General features: G+C 42.8%; 1 protein-coding gene across 1 annotated transcript in view; it reads right to left on the reverse strand.

The window, feature by feature from the left end:
- Nucleotides 1–22,205, reverse strand: part of DLG2 (discs large MAGUK scaffold protein 2) — a gene marked incomplete at both ends in the record, with an annotated part of 1,055,326 nt that overhangs the window by 434,191 nt on the left and 598,930 nt on the right. Inside the window, one exon of the mRNA XM_083362102.1 lies at nt 11,092–11,253. Within this exon, the coding sequence (XP_083218228.1) occupies nt 11,092–11,253 (162 nt within the window). The remainder of the gene's footprint in view (nt 1–11,091; nt 11,254–22,205) is intronic.

Consider the following 22,205-nt stretch of genomic DNA (forward strand, 5'->3'; position numbering starts at 1 on the left):
ACGACAGTTCATTATTTGTGTAAATTATTCAAATTGCTAATAAGCATTATTAGCAATTTGAATAATTTACATATATATATATTGTGTCTGTGTCTGTGTGTGTGAGTGTGTGAAAGGAATGCATCTATCCTCAAATACATCCAGTTTCACTCTTATTCAGGGGTCTTAAAACGTGGCCCTTTTATGATTTGTGGACTTCAACTCCCAGAATTCCTCAGTCTTGCTGAGGAATTCTGCGAGTTGAAGTCCACAAGTCATGAAAGGGCCAAGTTTGAAGACCCCTGCTCTTATTCCTCTATATAACTGCCCATCGCACCAAAGGTGCACAACAATAGATGCAAAAGAGGTCCAAAATAATCATACACAAAGCATGCTAGAAGCAAATTGGACATTCACTTCCCATCAGACTCTCTTATAAGGGCATTTTTGCACGTAGACTGTGCCAGTTTGAACCCAGGCTTGGAATTCTGTGATCCTACAAATCAATTAATTTGGCAGATGAATCCATTTATTTTTTGGCTGACTTACTTATTTTAAAGGTTGGAATAGCAGCTCTGGATGCCTTAACAACCAGTGCAACAATGTGAAACTAACCTGGTTGCAACCAAAATTGCTAAACCTTCCTTCCTTCCTTCCTTCCTTCCTTCTTTAGCCTCCTGGCCCCTTATCAGTTTTATTGCTCTTCTCTGCACTTTTTCCTAAGATCTCAACATCTTTTTTGTATCATGTTCTATTTGTTTTCCCCAGGTTTTTTTTTGGCAGGAGATTTATTTTATTTTATTTTATTTTAATTCCATTTATATCCCGCCCTTCTCCGAAGACTCAGGGCGGCTTACAAGCTTAGCAGTAGCCTTCATTCTATGTATATGCCTGCTTATTAGGGCTTTCACACACACCCCAAGCAGCATTATTACAAAGTCAGCTTAATTGCCCCCAACAATCTGGGTCCTCATTTTACCTACCTCGGAAGGATGGAAGGCTGAGTCAACCTTGAGCCTGGTGGGACTCGAACCTGCACTAATTGCAGGCAGCTGGTGTTACTTAGGGAGGCATTAGCCCACTGCTCCACCAAGGAGATAAGAATATATGCAACCCGCCTAGCCATTTAGATGTCTTTTTTCCTTTCTTTCTCTGTAGAGAGTTGGGTAGTAATATTGGAAGGGTGGAAGAGTCTTTACACCAGGGGTGTCAAACTCACAAGGTCACATGGCTTGTCACGACATCTCGCGACTTTTTTTCCTTTACCAGAAATGGGGTGGGTGCGGTTTTGGCATGATGCATCCGGCCCATGGGTCAGCAGTTTGACACCCCTGCTGTACACTGACTTCTAGTTCCCATAACTTAACCTGCATTCCATTTGTTTGGAAATAATTGCCCATTTTTCATTTCAGCTGGCTGCCTGGTTGTAAAAAAAAAGGCACATATAATATACCCTTTTCACAGCACTTAATCAGAACTTTAACACGAGCCACAAATGCACTGCTTTGATTTGAAAAAAACAAGACACATTCAAACATCTAAAATTGAAAATTGTAGAGGAGACAGCTAATAATTGATTTCATTTCTTTTTTCTGCACAATACCCAGCCAGGTGATTTTGCTTTTGTTCCGTGACTTTCTATAACATGGAGAAAGTACTGAATGAATGATGCTTTGGGCAGACTCCAATTGAACAGAATGAGAATAGAATAGAATAGAATAGAATAGAATAGAATAGAATAGAGTAGAGTAGAGTAGAGTAGAGTAGAGTAGAGTAGAGTAGAGTAGAGTAGAATAGAATAGAATAGAATAGAATAGAATAGAATAGAATAGAATAGAATAGAATAGAATAGAATAGAATAGAATAGAATAGAATGACAGAGTTGGAAGGGACCTTTTAGGTCTCCTAGCCCCCATCCCTTGCTCAAGCAGAAGTCCTTATACCAGGAGCGTCAAACTCACAATGTCACGTGACGTGTCACAATTTTTTTCTCCCATTGTCGGCAATGGGGTGGGCATGGTTTGGGCATGATGCATCCAGCCTGGGGGCTGGCAGTTTGACACCTCTGCCTTATACCATTTTAGACAAATGTTGTCCAATCTCTTCTTAGAAACCTCCAGCATCAGAGCACCCACAACTTCTGGAGGCAGGTTGTTCCACTAGTTAATTGTTCTAACTGTCAGGAAATTTCTCCTTAGTTCTAGGTTGCTTCTCTCCTTGACTAGTCTCCATGCGTTGCTTCTTGTCCTGCCTTCAGCTGCTTTGGAGAATAGGATGATCTTTTCTTCTTTGTGGAGATAATGGAAGTCTGCTATCATATCAACCCTCGTCCCAGTTCCTGCAAACACTCTTCGTATGTTTTGGCCTCCAGTTCCCTAATCAGCACTAATTGGCTCATAGTGTTCTCCGAATGTTAACAGGATTCCAAGATCAAGAGAATTGGAGATGACCAGCAAAGAAGCTTCTAATCTCTTTGGGGAGGAACTGAAAAACTGAAATGCTGCTGAGTATAAAGTCACCTAAGGGACACGGTGGCTCAGTGGGTTAGGACGCTGAGCTTGTTGATCAGAAGGTCGGCAGTTTGGCGGGTCGAATCCCGAGTGCCACATAGCAGAGTGAGCGCCTGTTACTCGTCCCAGCTTCTGCCAACCTAGCAGTTCGAAAGCACGTAAAAATGCAAGTAGAAAAATAGGGACCACTCCAGTGGGAAGGTAACAGCGTTCCGTGTGCCTTTGGCGTCTAGTCATGCCGGCCACATGACCACGGAGACGTCCTCGGACAAGCACTGGCTCTTCGGCTTTGAAACGGAGATGAGCACCGGCCCCTAGAGTCGGAAACGACTAGCACACATGTGCGGGGGAACCTTTACCTTTACCTTTTATAAAGTCACCACTCTAAAACGTCCTAACTGCGCCAAGCCATCCAGGGTTTCAATATTAGAATGAAGCCACTCATCATAGCAAAGGAGATTAAAAATTAGGCTTGCCATATTGTTCAGCTGAAAAAAGAAACACTCAACGCAGGTTCTCCAGAGTTACTTGAGCAGGGCAGGATAGAATCAAAGGTTAGGAAGAAAGCTGAAAGGGACAGGTTCTCAACTAGACTGGACTGACTTCATTTATTTATTTATTTATTTATTATTAAATTTATAAGTCCCCCATCTCACTGTTGAGCAACTTTAGAGTGAGGATCTCAGCAAGACTTGGACCAGGATTCAGAAAGCGAGGCACCCCTTACAATCCTGCTGCAGAGACAGTCCTTAGGAATCTTCCTAAGTGTTCCCAGTTTGAGGATGCCTCTTTCCCATAAAGATCAGACTGAGACACGCCTGTATTTTTTGCAGTTGTCCAGATGTTTAGGATTTCAGTGAGTCTGTAGCTCTTTAATTGATATTCTATTGCAGGGGTCTTCAAACCTGACCCTTTTCTGACTTGTGGACTTCAACTCCCAGAATTCCTCAGCCAGGCACGCGTGCCTGGCTGAGGAATTCTGGGAGTTGAAGTCCACAAGTCAGAAAAGGCCCCAGTTTGAAGACCCCTGTTCTATTGTGCGACAGCGTAGTGGTTAGAATGCGTTACTGCAGGCTAGCACCGCCCACAAGCAGGAGTTTGATCCTGAATGGTTCAAGCTTGACTCTGCCTGCCATTCTTCCGAATGCTGTGGGCAATATGCTGGTGTTGTAAAGTGCTTAGAGAATGCTATAAAGCAGGGGTCCCCAACCCTTGGGTTGTGGCCTGCTACCGGGCCGTGAGCTGTTCGGAACCTGGCCGCGGAAGTGGCGGGTCAGTGTGTGCCCACACACATCCTCACTTGCGTGAGCGACACTCCCACATGCCTGCCGCTTGCACAAATGCAGCTGTGCGTGTGCTTGCCCGACAATCACATGGAACCATCTCCTGTCCCGCCCCCCCCGCACTGGTCTGCAAAGCCAGAAAGATTGGGGAACTCTTCTATAAATAATAATAATAATAATAATAATAATAATAATAATAATAATAATAATAATAATAATAATAATAATAATAATAATAATTTTATTTATATACCGCCCTTCTCCCGAAGGACTCAGGGCGGTGAAGAGGGCAAATGTATAAAATACAAAAATACAAAAGTTAAAAGGAATTAAACATAATGCCCAAGGTAAAAACAATAAATACAAATATTAAGAACAATAAAAAAACCAACCCATCCCCCATCAGGCCAAGCCGGCTTGTTCAAATAAATGCGTTTTCAGATCGCGTCGGAAGGAGCGACAAAAGATTTCTTCTTTCTGTAATCTCATATCATATCTACAATTCCTTAAAGCACTATGGGTCAATATATCAGTCTAAGGACTGTTGCTATGGCTATTCTAGAACTCATAACAAGCAGAAGTGAAGAAGGACTCGTCAAATTCTTCTGCCAAGACGTGGTTGATTTAGGCCCGTGGTGGCGAACCTATGGCATGGGTGCCACAGGTGGCACACAGAGCCCTCTCTGTAGGCACCCATGCCATCGGCCCAGTCCTAGGCCTTCAGTTGGGCTTTATAAAACCTTTTCGCTTTAGGCCTCCACCGCTGTGTGCAAAAAAAAAAAAGGTTCAATCAATCAATTTCAACTTCTCGCAGGAAAAAAAAAGATCTCGCAAAGTTGGAATTCATTGATTGAACTTTTTAGTCCCACCCAGTCTGCCATTACCACCGCAGCCACACCCACCCAACGGGCCACGCCCACCCAGCACCCGACGATACATAAGTGGGTTTGGGGTTGCAGTTTGGGCACTCGGTCTCTAAAAGGTTCGCCATCACTGATTTAGGCAGATTCCGAAAGATGGACCACCTACGTTGAAACCAGTCCAAATTTATGCCGTGAGCTGTCCAAGGTGCTGTTAGCACTATACAGTAGTGGCCAAAATTGTGGAAACCTTTTGGGAAAAGTGTATTTTTGAGGTTTGATGACTGATAACACCACTTTTTTTTATTTTGGAGTAGTACCATAAAATTATATATTGATGGAAAGATCATTTAATCAAGAATGTAACGCAACAAAGTTTGTTCAATTATCTGTACTGTATTCTATGAAAAGGTATAGGCAAATAACCAGAAAAAGGAAACACAACTTGCTTAGGTTGATCTCAGGTAGCTTTCCTTCATCTGATTGTAGCCAATGAGCATGAGTGTTTAGAGAGCCAATCAGGTGTCATCTTGTTTTGGCAATGAGCCAATCAGATTACAGTAGGATTCAGTTATTGATGTCGTGTATTGAAGCTGAGAAGAGGACATTTGTCAATGTGTTATGTGATCACTATCAAGTTGGTTGGGTTGTTTTGGGTTCTTTCATTGAGTGAGTTTGTAAAACGTAATAAAATTAAAGTCATGGCGCAAAGAGTTGACTGGTTGCTCAGAAAGCGGTGTAAAATACTATTATTAAGTGAACAAGGCTACAGTTATAAAGAAAGAAGAAAAAATTGTGGAAATGTAACCAAAGGTGGCATTTCTACTGTACACTTTTCCCCAAAAGGTTTTCCACAATTTTGGTCACTACTGTAATTTGCCAGAAGAGTAGATGTGCTTTCTCACTTTAGCAGAGCGTAGTCCTCTACTTTCAATCCTCCATTTAGTGACTGCTAAAACTTATAATGGCACTGGGGAAAGTCACTTATGACCAGTCCTCGCACTTACAACCACCGCAGCATGCCAACAGTCCGATGAGCAATTTTAGTTGCTTGGCAATCTGCTTGTATGGTTGCAGCATCCCAGGGTCATGTCATTGCAATTTGCAAGCGAAGTCAACGGGGGAAGTCGCATCCTCTTAACAACCACAGAGGTTTGCTTAACAACGGTGGCCTCAAAAGTCGTAAAACTGGGCAGAATTTAACACTTAACAACCACTTTGCTTAGCAATGGAAATTCTGGTCCCCGTTTTGATTGAAAATTGAGGCATGCCTGTATAAGAATCTTTTTTTTTCTTTCTACCTTGAGATGGTCAATAATGACAATAAATTCTCCTCCACAGAATACAATTTTGCCAGACTGCCTAAATTTTAACTTTAAGGAGAACCGTCCCGGTACACAGAAAGGACAGGAGAAGGAAAACACCAACCCTATAATTACAAATCCCCAACTCTCATTTTAGCAAATGCAATGTTTATTAGGCTGTCAACTGATTAGATCTCTTTCCCCAGAGGGACTGGAGATGATGGTGCTTTAATCAGACCGGGAATGAATGAGAGATCATTACGAAATGCAGCATTTGAATTGCAGATGAATGGAAGAATCGGAAAGATTTTCCTTGAAATAGGAGAGTGACAGTGCACTCATTCCCATTGCCCACACATTTTCAGCCATCAGACAAACCAGGGACATGACAATAGCAATCCAGAGAGAGAGATTGATCTTCTCATTTGATCAAAAGGGTCCGTTCCTTTCAACAGTCTTCAAAGCCTCTTCGAAGACGTTTTCAATTTTCTGCCTCCTGAATGATTGGTTGAAGCCCCAGGGGTTTGCAACCTTGTCAACATTAAGACTTGTGGACTTCAGCTCCCAGAATTCCTCAACCAGCATCGCCCAGAATCTGCATCGCTGGCTGAGGAATTCTGGGAGCTGAAGTCTACAAGTCTTAAAAGTTGACAAGGCTGGAGAACTCTGCTTGAAGCTGAACCTTGTACCGAATAAATCCCACCCTTTTGACTGCAAAAACCCCACATCACCGTCTTCAAAGCACTGCTGTAGAGGCCATGTTAGACAGGCACTTTCTCTTGCCGTGATTTTCGTTTCTTCCTAAGTTTGTCTTATCAACTCTTGGTATCACAACTATTGCCCGGATAAAAAAGTTTGCCAGTTAAGTGCGCCATCTAGTGTTCCATGAAAGTATGGCAGGGATGAAGGCTTTGGAAGAAAACAGATGGCAACAGGCTAAGCCCTATCGTTTTTTGCTTTTAAAAATCAATGCAGATTGCAAATGGTACAGCTTGGGCCTCTGTGTAGCCCACCAACAACTCTTCTGCAACTCTCAGAGTAAGTCAGGTCACTCATTTGAGTTCCAGTATCTATTTTGTGCCCTGGAGAGGCTCCAAAATAGTTGGGACCAATAATTGAGAGATGTTTTCATACTTCGGCTTGTTTTAAGGAGTAAAATGGGCTACATTTTATTTACTCCAGACTTGCAGAGGATGCCTTTTACTCAAAAGGAATCTGGTCACAGCCTTTGAGCTTCCAGAAATCGTGATATACAAGTAGTTCTTGACTTATGACCTCAACTGAGCCCAAACTTTCTGTTACTAACCGAGACAGTTGTGAAGTGAGTTTTGCCTCATTTTACAACCTTTTTTTTGGGCCACTGTTGTTAGAAGAATCCCTGAAGTTCTTAAGTTAGTGACAGGGTTGATAAGCGAATCCGGCTTCCCCATTGACTTTGCTAAGCAGAAGGTCGCAAAAGGGGGATCACGCGATCCCGGGACACTGCAACCGTCATAAATATGAACCAGTTGACAAGCATTCAAATATTGAACACATGATCGTGGGGATGGTACAACAGTCATAAGTGTGAGAAACGATTGTAGGTCACTTCTTTCAGTGCCACTGCAACTTCAAACAGTCACTAAATGATTGTAAGTCGAGAACTACCTGTAAATGGGAGAAGCAAAGGTGTCTTTAATTATCAGGCACTGTATGGGTAGTGCTCGACTTACAATCATTTATTTAACAACCATTCAAAGTTACAATGGCACTAAAAAGTGACTTACAATCAATCTTCACACTTATAACTGTTGCAGCATCCTGCAGCCACATGTCCAGAATTCAAGCCCTTGACATCCAACGTGAACTTACAATGGGTTGCCATATCCTGAGGTCATGTGATTGCCCATTTGCGACCTTCCCAAACAGCTTCGCTGTCAGAGCGTGCACAATCTTATTGCGCAAGATAATCCAAGAGTAAACACAGTAAACAGTGGCCTATATTAAATGGTGGTTTATCTTACACTATCTACACTATCATAACTAGTAACAACATACATACAACATACATACATGTGCTAATACAGCTGGATCCAACAGACCACAATTACAGCAGGAAATGGAAGAGAGAGAACACATCAGCAGAGCCTTGCCTTTATACAAAGGCTCTTAAAGAGACACAGACCCTGCTGAGTCATTCTCATCATTACATTACATCTTACATCATACATTACATAAGCTGGTTAGCTGTTAAACAATACCTTGACATTCCGGTAAGCAATGGGGGAGGCCGGATTCACTTAATGTCCAGGTGATTTACTTAACAACCTGTAGTGATTTGCTTAACAATGTGGCCAAAAAGAAAGTTATAAAATCAGTCATGACTCAATGACTACCTTGCTTAGCAATGAAAAGGTGTGGGAGGTGCTGGTTGCTGAAGGCAACCGTTTGAAGATCTTCTGCTAGAGTCCTGGTCTGTTATTCCTGTTTAACTCTTGTTTGAACTTTTGGTTTAACTCTTGTTTGAACGTTTGATTTCTTTGTAAATAAATTTGGTTGGGTTTTTCCAGCCTGTTGACTATAAAAAGGGGTTGTCCCTGACATTCAAACAGGGCCGGTCGTAGGCTGGAACAGAACAATAAGACAGTCTGGTTGTTAGTGACATCCTCACTTCCATCAGAAACCGTTGTAGGTAACACTGAGCCCTTCCTATCTGCCAGGCCTCAAGAACTAAGAGATACTTAACAGTAGCTGTCTTTATTGTTCTTTGCCTACAGACAGAATCTTGCCAGACTAAAGCAGCTACTTGCATAACTACATCAATACTCTTGGAAAAGCTAGGGAAAAGCTAGGTTCTGTTTGAACCCTCTTTCTGCCAACCAAACTTTCCAAACGCCATTGTGTCCTCTGGAAAGCAGCCCCTCCCTCCTGGGAATCCAGTCCACATTCCACCACAATATCCAAGATATGGTAGACCATTAAGACCTTGGTAGACAGGTAAGACCTGGTAGACCTCCGGCTAAAGTTTACATCTGATGCTCTAACAAAGGAGTATAAGTAATCAGACAGGAATCACTGGATAAAGTGTTTTTGGCTAGTTGCTGATTGTCACCAGCAGCACCTGTGCTAAGCTCGGTTCCAATGGCAGAGATTCACTATTCCTACTTCTGCAATGTACTATTTTTTTCCAAGTGCTAGAATCCAATGATACCACTGCAATCTATCACGATGTCGTCCAAGGCATTGCAGAGAGAAAGCACCCTACTTTGTAGACTCATAACATGTACCATTTTGTTAGTGGTAGGATTCAGCCGGTTCGCACCACTTCGGCAGAACCAGTAGCTATTTCTTTGTCGCCCTGGCCCAGAACGGACTTCCGGAAGTAGCATCCACACAGACAACCACCGGTGGCTCACCTATTTGAATCCCACCACTGCATTTTGTATGAAGCTGAAGCTCAAATGCTTTGGCCACCAAATAAGAAGAGAGGACTCACTGGAAAAGATGTTTCGGAAAGATGGAAGGCAAAAGGAGAAGAGGATGACAGAGGTGAAGTATTGCCATTGACACAACAAACATGAATTTGGGCAAATTCTGGGAGACAGTGGAGGACGGGCTGGTGACGGCTGGCATACTATGATCCATGGGATCACCAAGAGTTGGACATGTCATAGTGACTGAACAACAACCAAACATTTTGTATGAACTTTAATGTTTCAACCCTTGCCAGATGTCCTAGAAGACCATCTACTCTCCAAACCTGTTGGGGCTGCAACTCCCAGAATCTCCCACCAGCTTGGAGGTTGCAATCCAAACCTACCTGGAGGACAGGAGATCAAGTACACAAATATGCATAGGAAGGAAACAGGCATTTGTACCCATAGCTTAATCTTTAAGTTACAGAAAAAGATTGCATCAAATGTCTTGTCATCATCATCATCACCACCAACACCAACACCCTAGTGTTTTTCACACAGCTGAAGGATCCACTTATGTCAAAACTCTGGTCATTTCCAAACTAAGGACTGTCAATAGGATCCAATGATGTAGCACACAAGAGATCTGATAGAGGTAAACTATCCATCATAAAGAGAAACAGGATGAAACTTAGAAACCCCACAGCAAGGTTCTCCAGCAGGATACCTCTGCTCGAGGTAGGACTGGATCTCTTAGAGACTTTTCCCAATGTCCATCACTCTTAACCTGAAAAATAGGGAGGACCTGCTAAGAATCCATGTCTACCGCAAAATAAGGTGTGAAGAGACTTAAGGATGAGTACTCTCTGTAGTGGCCCCCTGCTTTCAACACGAAGAGTGCACGAACTCCATCCTTATTTACTTCCAGAAGCTGGTGAAAATGTGGTTTGGGGGGACCGACATAATGCGATGCCATTTCTTAATGTTTAGTTTTGCATTTGAATCCTCCTATAATTTTGATCTGTATCTTGTTCTTCATGCTCCGTTTTTATACAAAGACACAAAGAGTCTGGCTGCTTTCAGCTGGTTAGACAAAATATTAAAAGATTGCCGTGAACATAGCTTAGGAACTGGAAAGCTTATCCTCTTCTTGACAATATCTCCTCAGCTAATTACGTCCTTTCTCTGCAAAACAACGCTTCTGTAGAGAATAGGAACAAAACCTGTTGCAGAGACAAGATTTGTCAAAGCTTAACCACACTTAGAACGGTTACAATTTGTACAGGCAGTCCTCGACTTACGACCAAAAATTGAGGTCCAAATTTCTGTTGCTAAGTGAGTTGTTAAGTGAATTTTGCCTCCCTTTTACTGACTTTCCTCGCCAGAGATGTTAAATGAATCACGGCAATTGTTAAGTTAGTAACAGGGTTGTTAAGTGAATATGGCTTCCCCATTGGCTTTCCAGGTCGCAAAAGGGGATCACATGACCCCGGGAAGCACTGCAACTGCCATAAGTACATGCCAGTTGCCAAATGTCTGAATTTTGAACACATGGGGATATTTCAATGGTCATAAGTGTGAAAAAAAAATGGTTCTAAGTCATTTTTTCCCCAGCACCATTATAATTTCAAATGGTCACTGAACGGATGGCTGTAAGTTGAGGACTACCTGTGACATCATTCTCATCAGATAAGACATGCCTCTATTCTTGGTGTTTTAATTTATGTCAGAGATTACGGTCACGAAGGAGCTTTACTGACCTTCAGAGGTGAGATGTGCGACTGTAGGACATATCCATGGACATTTTCTATCTGCGACAAGTTCTTTTCAGAAATGTGGACTAATTCTGGACCTCTCATTTCATGGGTTAAACGAGGTAAAGTATGGTCATGTGGAGCATCCTCATCTTGGTAATGATACTTCTGGAAGATAAAAGGAGGGTAAAAAAATATGAAGGAACTGGGAGAAGTAAAAATTGCATTTTGATCGTTACAAGGTAGCAGTAAAGTCCTGCCTCAGCTCACTCCCCAGGAAAGCATGACTCCTGAAACGAGCTTTATTTCAAAAGGACTCTTTTCCTGAAAGAAAGTGATTGCAGAGAGGTCAGGCAGAATCTGAAGTTCCTGCGCGTGAAGTGAGAACTCTGAGCTGAAAAGGTGATAACAAGTTGTTCTCCGGTGCCGCGACTTTGGTAACGGGCGTGAGCTGGCCGGAAAGGAGTCAAGCCAAATGGCCTTTAAGGCTTTATTCCTCCCTCCCCAGTTCCCATGCGGATACATCAAAGCAAAAGCAGAAACAACCTCTTCAATCCCCAAGTAGCACTTCCCTCCCCCCTCAGAATGGCAGCGTCCCAGTAGGGACCTGAGAGTAGCTTCCAAAATGTCTTTTTAAGTTGTTCAAAAATAAATAAATTAGGAATCCCAACAATGACGAATAAAACTGCTACCAACGCAGAAGCACTTTACTGAGTAACATTGTTCTTTTAGCAATAGCACTTGGACCAGGGGTTCCCAACTAGGGGTGCAAGGCAATATTCCAGGGAGTGTGAAAACTTGGGTTTTCCAAAGTATAGTGTATATGCATAATTTGTTGCCGTTATTTCCAACTTTTGTAAGGGGTGCAAGAATGTATCAGAAACGTTTTAGGGGTGTGGGGTATAGAAAAGGTTGGGAGCTGCTGACTTAGACTTATATACCGCTCCACAGTGCTTTACAGCCCTCTCTAAGCAGTTTACAGAGTCAGCCTATTGCCCCCCAGTAATCTGGGTCCTCATTTTACTGACCTCGGAAGGATGGAAGGCTGAGTCAACCTTGAGCCAGTCAGGATCAAACTCATGGCTGTGGGCAGAGTTTGCCTGCAAAGTTGCATTCTAACCATTGCACAGCTCCCTCCCTCCTTCCTTCCTTCCTTCCTTCCTTCCTTCCTTCCTTCCTTCCTTCCTTTCCTTATAGCACTTAAACTTATATACCGCTTCACAGCGCTTTACAGCCCCCTCTAAGAGGTTTATTTGCCCCCAACAATCTGGGTCCTCTTTTTTACCAACCTCAGAAGGATGGAAGGCTGAGTCAATTTTGAGCCAGTCAGGATCGAACTCATGGCAGTGAACAGAATCAGCCTACAATATTACCCACCGTGCTACCACGGCTCCTATTTATACCAAGAGCAATAGCACTTATTGCCCCCAACAGTCTGGATCCTCCCAGACTGAGTCAACCTTGAGCCAGTCAGGAACGAACTGCTAGCTCTGGGCAGAGTTAGCCTGCAATACTGCATTCTAGTCACTGTGCCACCACGGCTCCTTTAACAATTGTTCTGGATGGTATGGTCAGTTATTGCTGTCACCAACAGGACCCATGAGCAAAGGACAACTCTAAATGCAGCATCCAGGTCAAATAACCACCAGCATCTTTTCTTTTAGCTTGTCAGTTCAGAAGGTAGGCAAAGCAACCTTTCCCCATAATTATCTGCAGTTGCCCTTCTATGTACACCCCTATGCACGCACACACGTTAGTGCTCACAGCTTCACAAAAGAACAGGTGGAGAATCAATGATAATTACAAATCAATGCCTACTACTAACAGGGCATTGTGCACTGCCAACAAAAACAGATATTTTAAAACCCTCTATAATTAACTCTAATAGTGCAGCACAGATTGTTCTACTGTATGCAATTCACGGAAATGTAACCATTCTTGAAACACCACTTCTTCACCAGGAGCAAAGCAAAACAAGAAGCCAAACCCAACTCTAATTGTGCAAAATCGTTAAACAGAAGCTGCCATGTTGCAACCCGGCTTCCCCGCTTTGGAACTGATTATTATTATTATTATTATTATTATTATTATTATTATTATTATTATTATTATTACTCTCGTATGCATCTGCATTTATAAAAGGGTAGAAAAAAAGGAGGATAATGCTTATCTGAATGTGTCTCGGTTTTAAACATTAGCTTTTTTTTTAAGAAAAAGAAAATACCCATAGTGTCTCCTGCCACAAATTTTGTAGCGCCAAACACAATATTCGCCTCTGACAGTGAGGAAGAATGAATAAGGAGGAAATATAAGGAAAAACATAGCATTGAAATATGGAGGAAATGTATTTAGAATTCATTGGGAAAGTAGAAATGTTTATTTTATTTATGTATTTACGTATTTATTTAACTTACATGCTGCAACGCACCAAAGGCAACTTGAGGCAATTTACAATCATTCAGTAAAAATACCATGTAAAATATTAAAAGGATAAAAACCTTAACTTTAAAATTAAATTAATTAAACTAAATTTAAATTTAAAAGACCCGTTTGTAACTGTCGGTTTTTCCAGTTTCCGCTGGAACTGGAGATTACGAGATGATAGCATTTATACATTCAGTGACCATCCTATGCAAAATTTCTTTTTGAGTGCTTCAAGTCACCCGTGAAACTCAAATTGAATTACAAACAATGCCTATTAATGATGATAGATAGAGATGGATGGATGGATGGATGGATGGATGGATGGATGGATGGATGGATGGATGGATGGATAGATAGATAGATAGATGGATAGATATAGATAACAATAGATAGATATAGATTATGATAGACAGATAGATAGATAGATAGATAGATAGATAGATAGATAGATAGATAACAATAGATAGATATAGATTATGATAGACAGATAGATAGATAGATAGATAGATAGATAGATAAAAATAGATAGATAGAGATTATGATAGACAGACAGACAGACAGATAGATAGATAGATAGACAGATAACAATAGATAGATATAGATTATGATAGATAGATAGATAGATAGATAGATAGATAGATAGATAGATAGATAGATAGATAGACAGACAGAGGAGATAGAAGGGTGATACATAGGATGAGAGAAAGAGAGAGAGAGAGATGGTAGAGATTGTGTGTGTGTGTGTGTGTGTGTGTGTGTGTGTGTGAGAGAGAGAGAGAGAGAGAGAGAGAGAGAGAGAGAGAGAGAGAGAGAGAGAGAGAGAGAGAGAGAGAGACAGCAGTTAAAGATGCTCAGTTTGGAGAGCTCACAGCCTGTGTTCGAAACCCCAGCTCCATGCAACAAGGTGAGCACCCATCCTTGTCCTAGCTCCTGCCCACCTAGCAGTTTGAAAGCATGCAAATGCAAGTAGATAAATAGGTACCACTATGGTGGAAAGATAACAGCATTCCATGCACCTTTGTCATATAGCCGTGCTGGCCATATGACCATGGAAATTCTCTTTGGACAATGCTGGCTCCCTTGGCCAAGAAACACAAATGAGCACCATGCCCTAGAACTGGACATGTGTATATGTATGTCCGAAGAGAATTTCCTTGGTCATGTGGCCAGCATAGCTATATGATAAAAGTGTGCACACACACACACACACACACACACACACACACACACACGAGAGAGAGAGAGAGAGAGAGAGAGAGAGAGTAGAGAAATGATAGAAAGATCTATATCTATCAGAAAACAAATATCTATATCTATGTATCTATAGATCTATATCTCAGTATATCTTAAATATGGATATATTCTGAGCAACCATATTTAACCAGTTAAAAATAATTTTGAGAACAGGACTCTTTTATCTCCTTATTCCCTGGATGCTCTACAAGACACAGCCAACCAACGATCGGAAATAAGATTTGCCCAACCCTGCATTTAAAACTTTACTCACATTATAGATTTCTATCGCAACACCATTCTGCTTTGTGGCATCTTTTGCTTTGTCTTGGTGCCATTCCTAGTATAGAACACAAGATGGCAGAAGAACCATTTGTGTGGTTTAAAAGTGATTATTACTTCGGCTGATTTTAAGAAAGAAGGAAGGATAAAGCCACCACAAGATGAAGGGAAATAAAAATGTTTGCACTTTTAAAAATCCTAAACAGATATACACAAGACAATGGCAGAGAGATACAGAAGGGGAAAAAAAAGAAATAGTTCCATTATTGAAAGGATGGATGCCTTTTTCTTGTTGGAAACCAGCTTGGAATGTCACAAATTGTGATCACATGACCTTGGGATGCTACTACTACTACTTCCGTGTCAGAAGAACTGAAGTGCACTGAAGGGTTTCCGTGGTGAAAGGATCCACCGGTGACATCACTGTTGCCCAGGGAGCACCCAATTGGGGGCTGCTTTCACATCCTGTGAAGTTGCCTACCGAAGTGGTACCCATTTATCTACTTGCGGTGTCCCTCTCTCGAACTGCTGGGTCAGCTGGAGCGTGACAGGAGCTCAACCCATCCCACCGCAGCAACCGGGTTTCCAACACGAGCCTGCAGAGCTTCAGCTCCGCATCCTAACCTTGTGAGCCACCACGCTCCCGCCCTGCAATCATTGCAAGTACTTGCTGGTTGCCAAGGGCTTGAACTTTTGATCATGTGACTGTGAGGATTCTGCAATGGCCGTAACTGCAAGGACCTGTCGTAAACCACTCTTTCAGTGCCACTGTAACTTCAAACAGTCACTAAATCAAAGGGGGGGTCAACTTATTTTCCAAAGCACCCGAGGGCAGGAGAAGAAGCAACGGATGGAAACTAATCAAGGAGAGAAGCAACCTGGAATTGAGGAGAAACTTCTTAACAGTGAGGACAATTAACCAGCGGAACAGCTTGCCACCAGAAATCGTGGGTGCTCTATTACCAGAGATTTTTAAGAAGAGTCTGGACAGCAACTTGTTTTAAATAGTATAGGGTCTCCTGCTTGAGCAGGGGGTTGGACTAGAAGACCTCCGAGGTCCCTTCCAGCCCTATTCTGATTCAATTATAAATGAAGGAGTCAAGGAGTACCTGTATGGAGGCAGACATAATGTTTCCTATGCGGTGGTAAACTGTAAAATCAGAAGACAGCCTGGTGTAAAAATGCATCTGGGAATCACTGCCAAAAATATCTCCCTGAATGAGGCAGATGGATCCATTAACCCTCTGACACGATTAGATCATGATGCCTGTTTTAGGCATTGAAAGGATGAGTAATTTTTATTTTATTTATTTATTTATTTATTTATTTATTTATTTATTTATTTATTTATTTATTTATTTATTTTAATTCCATTTATATCGTGCCCTTCTCCAAAGACTCAGGGCGGCTTACAATTTAAGCACAAACCAATGTGCTTAGCAGTAGCCTTCATTCTATGTATATGCCTGCTTATTGGGGCTTCTCCCCCCCAAGCGGCATTATTACAAAGTCAGCTTAATTGCCCCCAACAATCTGGGTCCTCATTTTACCTACCTCGGAAGGATGGAAGGCTGAGTCAACCTTGAGCCTGGTGGGATGCGAACCTGCACTAATTGCAGGCAGCTGGTGTTACTTAAGGAGGCATTAGCCCACTGCTCCACCAAGGCTCTTAATAAACTTATCCCACTAGATCCAGCCTTCGAGTAACCTCCTGGAAGTCAATGGGATGTCAGTTTTTCATCATTATCACCTTACTTGCCTTATTTAGCAGAATGACAGAGTTGGAAGGGACCTTGGAGGTCTTCTGGTCCAACCCCCTGCTCAGGCAGGAGACCCTATACCGTTTCAGACAAATGGCTGTCCAGTCTCTTCTTTTAAAACCTCCAGTGATGGAGCACACCCACAACTTTTGATGGCAAGCCGTTCCACTGATTAACTGCCGGGAAATTTCTCCTTAGTTCTAGGTTAGTTCGCTCCTTAATTACAATAATAATAATAATAATAATAATAATAATAATAATAATAATAATAATAATAATAATAATAATAAGAAGAAGAAGAAGAAGAAGAAGAAGAAGAAGAAGAAGAAGAAGAAGAAGAAGAAGAAGAAGAAGAGGAAGAGGAAGAGGAAGAGGAAGAAGAAGAAGAAGAAGAAGAAGAAGAAGAAGAAGAAGAAGAAGAAGAAGAAGAAGAAGAAGAAGAAGAAGAAGAAGAAGAAGAAGAAGAAGTTGGAAGGGACCTTGGAGGTCATCTAGTCCAACCCCCTGCTGAGGCAGGAAACCCTATACCATTTCAGATAAATGGCTGTCCAGTCTCTTCTTAAAAACTTCCAGTGTTGGAGCATTTTGGAGGCAGGTTATTCCACTGGTTAATTGTTCTAACTGTCAGGAAGTTTCTCTTTAGTTCTAGATTGCTTATCTCCTTGATTATTTTCCATCCATTGCTTCTTGTCCTGCCTTTGGGCGCTTTGAAGAATAGCTTGACTCCCTCTTCTTTGGGGCAGCCCCTGAGATATTGGAACACGGCTATCATGTCACCCCTCACCCTTCTGTTAGTTAAACTACACATACCCAATTCCAGCAACCGTTCCCTATATGTTTTAGCCTCCAGTCCCCCAATCATCTTTGTTGCCCTTCTCTGTACCCTTTCTAGAGTCTCAACATCTTTTTTACATCATGGTGACCAAAACTGGATACAGTATTCTAAATGTGGCCTTACCAAGGCATTGTAAAGTGGTAATAATACTTCACGTGATCTTGATTCTATCCCTCTGTTAAGGCAGCCTAACACTGTGTTGATTCCCTTTTCTTTGTGAGAAGCACTTATTTCAATAGCTGTGGCTGAAGGATCATGTTTGGATCCAATACATGCTGCATCAGTCATAAATATACATGTATGGTTGCCAAGTGCCCTAATTTTGATCATGTGACCATGGGAATGCTGCAGCGACTGTAAGTGTGAGGACTGCTTGTAAGTCAAAAACAGCTAATGACCCTCTTTTACCGGTCTACTATAGAGAGCGTCATCTCGTACGGTATTGTGGTTTGGTATGCTGGTCTGACAGCCGCGGATAGGAAAGCGGTGAGCACAGCACAAGACATTGTGGGCTGTCCCCTGACACCACTGGATGACATTGCCAGGGCTCACTGCCTTGTAAGAGTGAGGAAAATTCTCAGGGACGACTCACAACCTGGTCGGTATCTCTTTACTCTGCTACCATTGGGTAGGAGATATAGAAGTACATCCAGCCGTACCAACAGGCTGAAGAACAGCTTTTATCCATGGGCTGTCAGGCTCTTGAACGGGAAATAATTTTATAAAATTTATGTATGATTGACTTGTGAGGCCGGTGCGTTGTGCAATTAGCTCACATGGTGTAATAAGATGGAGGGTTTGATGTCACTGTGAGTTGGGGGTGGGGGCATGAAGGGAGGCTCAGCCAATCTCAATGTATACATGGTTGTACTTGTGACAATAAAGGTTCATTCATTCATTCACTGCCGTTGCAATGGTCATTAAATGGATGGTTGTAAGTCAAGAACTAGCTGTTGTGGGACAAGAACAGGGATAGCTAGGCAGTGGAGTAAAACACATAATTGGTCTAGAGTTCTTGCGTTGCCACAATAGAGCTAAATCCCACCCCCCTTGACTTCCATTGACCCTTATCTCAAGCCAATTTGCTACTGACCTTTAGTTGACTAGCATCTTGGGAATACTACAATCATCTTGGGAGCGTTGAAGCACTTCCGGGTTAAAAGGGTTAAGTGGTGACATCACCGTTGCCCAGACAGCCAGATGGGAGCTCCTTTCATGTCCCCGCTAATCTGCTCACCGAAGTGGTACCCTCTTTGATTAGTTTCCAACCCCTGTTACTTGTCCTGCCCTCTGGTGCTTTGGAGAATAATTTGATCCCTTCTTCTTTGTGTCAGCCCCTCAAATTTTGAAACACTGCTATCATGTCATCCCTAGTCCTTCTTTCCTCTAGACTAGCCATACCAGGTTCCTGCAACCTGGTATGGCCTTCGTCACTCTTCTCTGAACTTTTTCCAAAGTCTCCACATCTTTTTTGTAGTATGGTGACCAAAATTGGTTACACTATTCCAGGTGTGGTCTTACTAAGGTTTTATAAAGCGGTACTAATACTTTGTGTGATCTTCGCATGATACTCATCTATCTACTCATGATCTCCCGTTTTCAAAGTGCGGGATCAGCAGGAGTTGGAGTGAGTGACGAAAGCTCGTCTCATCCCACAGCAGCAACCAGCTCTTGAATGCCAGCCTGCCAATCCTCATACGAGCATCATACTACACCCCTACTCTCTTGTGAGTAAGTTGGAATCAATCTTCTCTGCTGCAACTTCACGAACGATCCTCATTCTTTGCGCCTGACATTTGTACTGTAAATGAGGAGGCACCAAGAATGAATTGTGCATTTCCCAACAGATATTTCTTTCCTCTAATCTTATAAACAAATAAGCAGTGGCTATCCTCTCAAAAGAGGGATGCGGTGGCTCCGTGGGTTAGGACGCTGAGCTTGTCGACCAGAAGGTCGGCAGTTTGACGGGTCGAATCCCGAGTGCCGTGAAACAGAGTGAGCACCTGTTACTCATCCCAGCTTCTGCCAGCCTAGCAGTTTGAAAGCACATAAAAATGCAAGTAGAAAAATAGGGACCACTACACTGGGAAGGTAACAGTGTTCCGTGCGCCTTTGGCATCTAGTCATGCTGGCCACATGACCATGGAGAAGTCCTCAGACAAGCGCTGGCTCTTCGGCTTTGAAACGGAGATGAGCACCGCCCCCTAGAGTTGGAAACAACTAGCACACATGTGTGGGGGAACCTTTACCTTTACCTTTACCTTTTATCCTCTCAAAATGAAACCATGATATCTGATGATTTTGGCTACATGGGTTTATTTCTTAACGATTTATTCTGGGCTGAGTTGGCCTTACTAAATAGAAAGATCACAGCTGGAAAGATGCACTTTTCATGAAAACAAAGAAATTAGTCAAAAGGGCAAATCAGTAGGCTGATGTCAACTTTACAAAGGTCATTAAAATAGTAGAGAGACACACACAGAAAGACAATTTCCATTTCATTAAAAGCCGAGCCATTCTCAATAGCCAAATGTAGATCTTGATAACAAAATGATGATCTCTGGCGGGCTCGGGATAGGGGTTATTCCTCTATCCTGGTCCTATTAGATCTCTCAGCAGCTTTTGATACCATCGACCATGGTATCTTGCTGCAACATCTCTGGGGGTTGGGAGTGGGAGGCACTGTTTTATGGTGGTTCTCCTCCTACCTCTCAGGCCGTTCACAGACAGTGTTGGCAGGAGGTCAGAGGTCAACCCCGAAGCCCCTTGATTGTGGGGTGCCTCAGGGGTCGGTCCTCTCTTCCCTCCTGTTCAACATCTACATGAAGCCACTGGGTGAGATCATACGCGGTTTCGGAGTGAGGTATCATCAATATGCTGATGATACCCAGCTTTTCATCTCCACTCTGAACCAACCCAGTGATGCCCTCGACATGATGTCCTGTTGCCTGGAAGCAGTACAAATCTGGATGGGGAAGAACAGGCTCCAACTCAACCCAGCCAAGACCTAGTGGCTCTATGTATCGGCATCTCGTGTTGTCCAAAATTTACCATCTTTGGCTATGGGGGGAGAGGTGTTGCCTCCTGTTGATAGGGCGCGCAACTTAGGCGTCCTCCTGGATGCACGACTCAATTTAGAAGATCATATAGGAGTCGTGGCCAGGGGGGTATTTGCACAGGTTCGCCTGGTGCACCAGTTGCGCCCCTATTTGGACCGAGATGCCTTACGTACGGTCACTCATGCACTCGTTACCTCCCGTATAGATTACTGCAATGCCCTCTACATGGGGCTGCCCTTGAAGACCACCCGGAGGCTTCAGCTGGTGCAGAATGCGGCTGCGCAGGTTGTGATGGGAGCATCCCGATACTCCCATATTACACCCCTCCTGCGTGAGCTGCATTGGTTGCCGGTTGCCCTCCGGGTGAGGTTCAAGGTGCTGGTTCTTACCTATAAAGCCCTACATGGCCTAGGCCTGGGATACCTACAGGACCGTCTGCTGCCGGGAACGATTTCCCATCGCCCTGTGCGCTCACACAGAGAGGGTCTCCTCAGGGTGCCGTTGGCTAGACAGTGTCGGCTGGCGACCCCCAGGGGGAGGGCCTTCTCTGTCAGGGTGCCTGCCCTTTGGAATCAGCTCCCCCAAGAACTTTGGATGGCCCCAGATCTCCGGTCCTTTCATCGCGACCTAAAGACATACCTTTTCCAACTGGCTGACCTGGACTGACATTGGGGGTTTTAATTTTGTTTTAATTTTTATTGGTTTATAGTGGGGCTTTGTAAAATTTAATCTCTTTTAATATTTTTATTCATTGTTTTTATTGTTGTTTTATTGTTGTTAGCCGCCCTGAGTCCTTTGGGAGATAGGGCAGCATATAAGTCCCATAATTAAATTAAATTAAATTAAAATAATCAGAATTGAGTTCCAGGAAAAGATGGAAAGAGTCATAGAAACATAAAATTATAATTATTATACTAATGGTCAAAAACAGAGGAGATATATTCTATTACAGATGGCTTCTGTAGTAGTCTGATATATTTTTTTTAAAAAAAGAAGTGTTTTTTTTCTTTGTAATTGTTCTGTTCCAGCCTACGACCAGCCCTGTTTGTGTGTCAGGGACAACCCCTTTCTCCTTTTTACAGTCAATAGGCTGAAAAAAAACCAACCCAAATTTATTTACAGTTCAAACAAAAAAGCAACAGAATATTTCCTTCAATAAATGAATCAAAATATCAAACAAGAGTCAACAAACAAGAGTAAAACAGAAGTAGCCAGAACAGACCAGGATTCCCTTAGAATGTCTCCAAACGGTTGCCTTCAGCAACCAGCCCCGCCCACACCTTCCTATTTTATTATCAGTCCCAAGGCGTGGCTTCTCACTGCCTTCTCCTCCTATCACTGAGTTGCCTCATTGATTTTCTCTGCTCTGCTCTGCTCTGCTCTGCTCTGCTCTGCTGGATTGCCTTCTGCTTCTAGCATCTCTGAACAGATTCAGCTGTGACTCATCTAAGTCCGACACCTGGTACTCACATAGCTGAGCCTCATGAGGAACATGACTGGAGGGGCCAGGCTGAGAGTCCTGCAGTG

Source organism: Vipera ursinii, assembly GCF_947247035.1.
Source record: "Vipera ursinii genome assembly, chromosome: 4".
Classification (NCBI taxonomy): Eukaryota; Metazoa; Chordata; class Lepidosauria; order Squamata; family Viperidae; genus Vipera; species Vipera ursinii.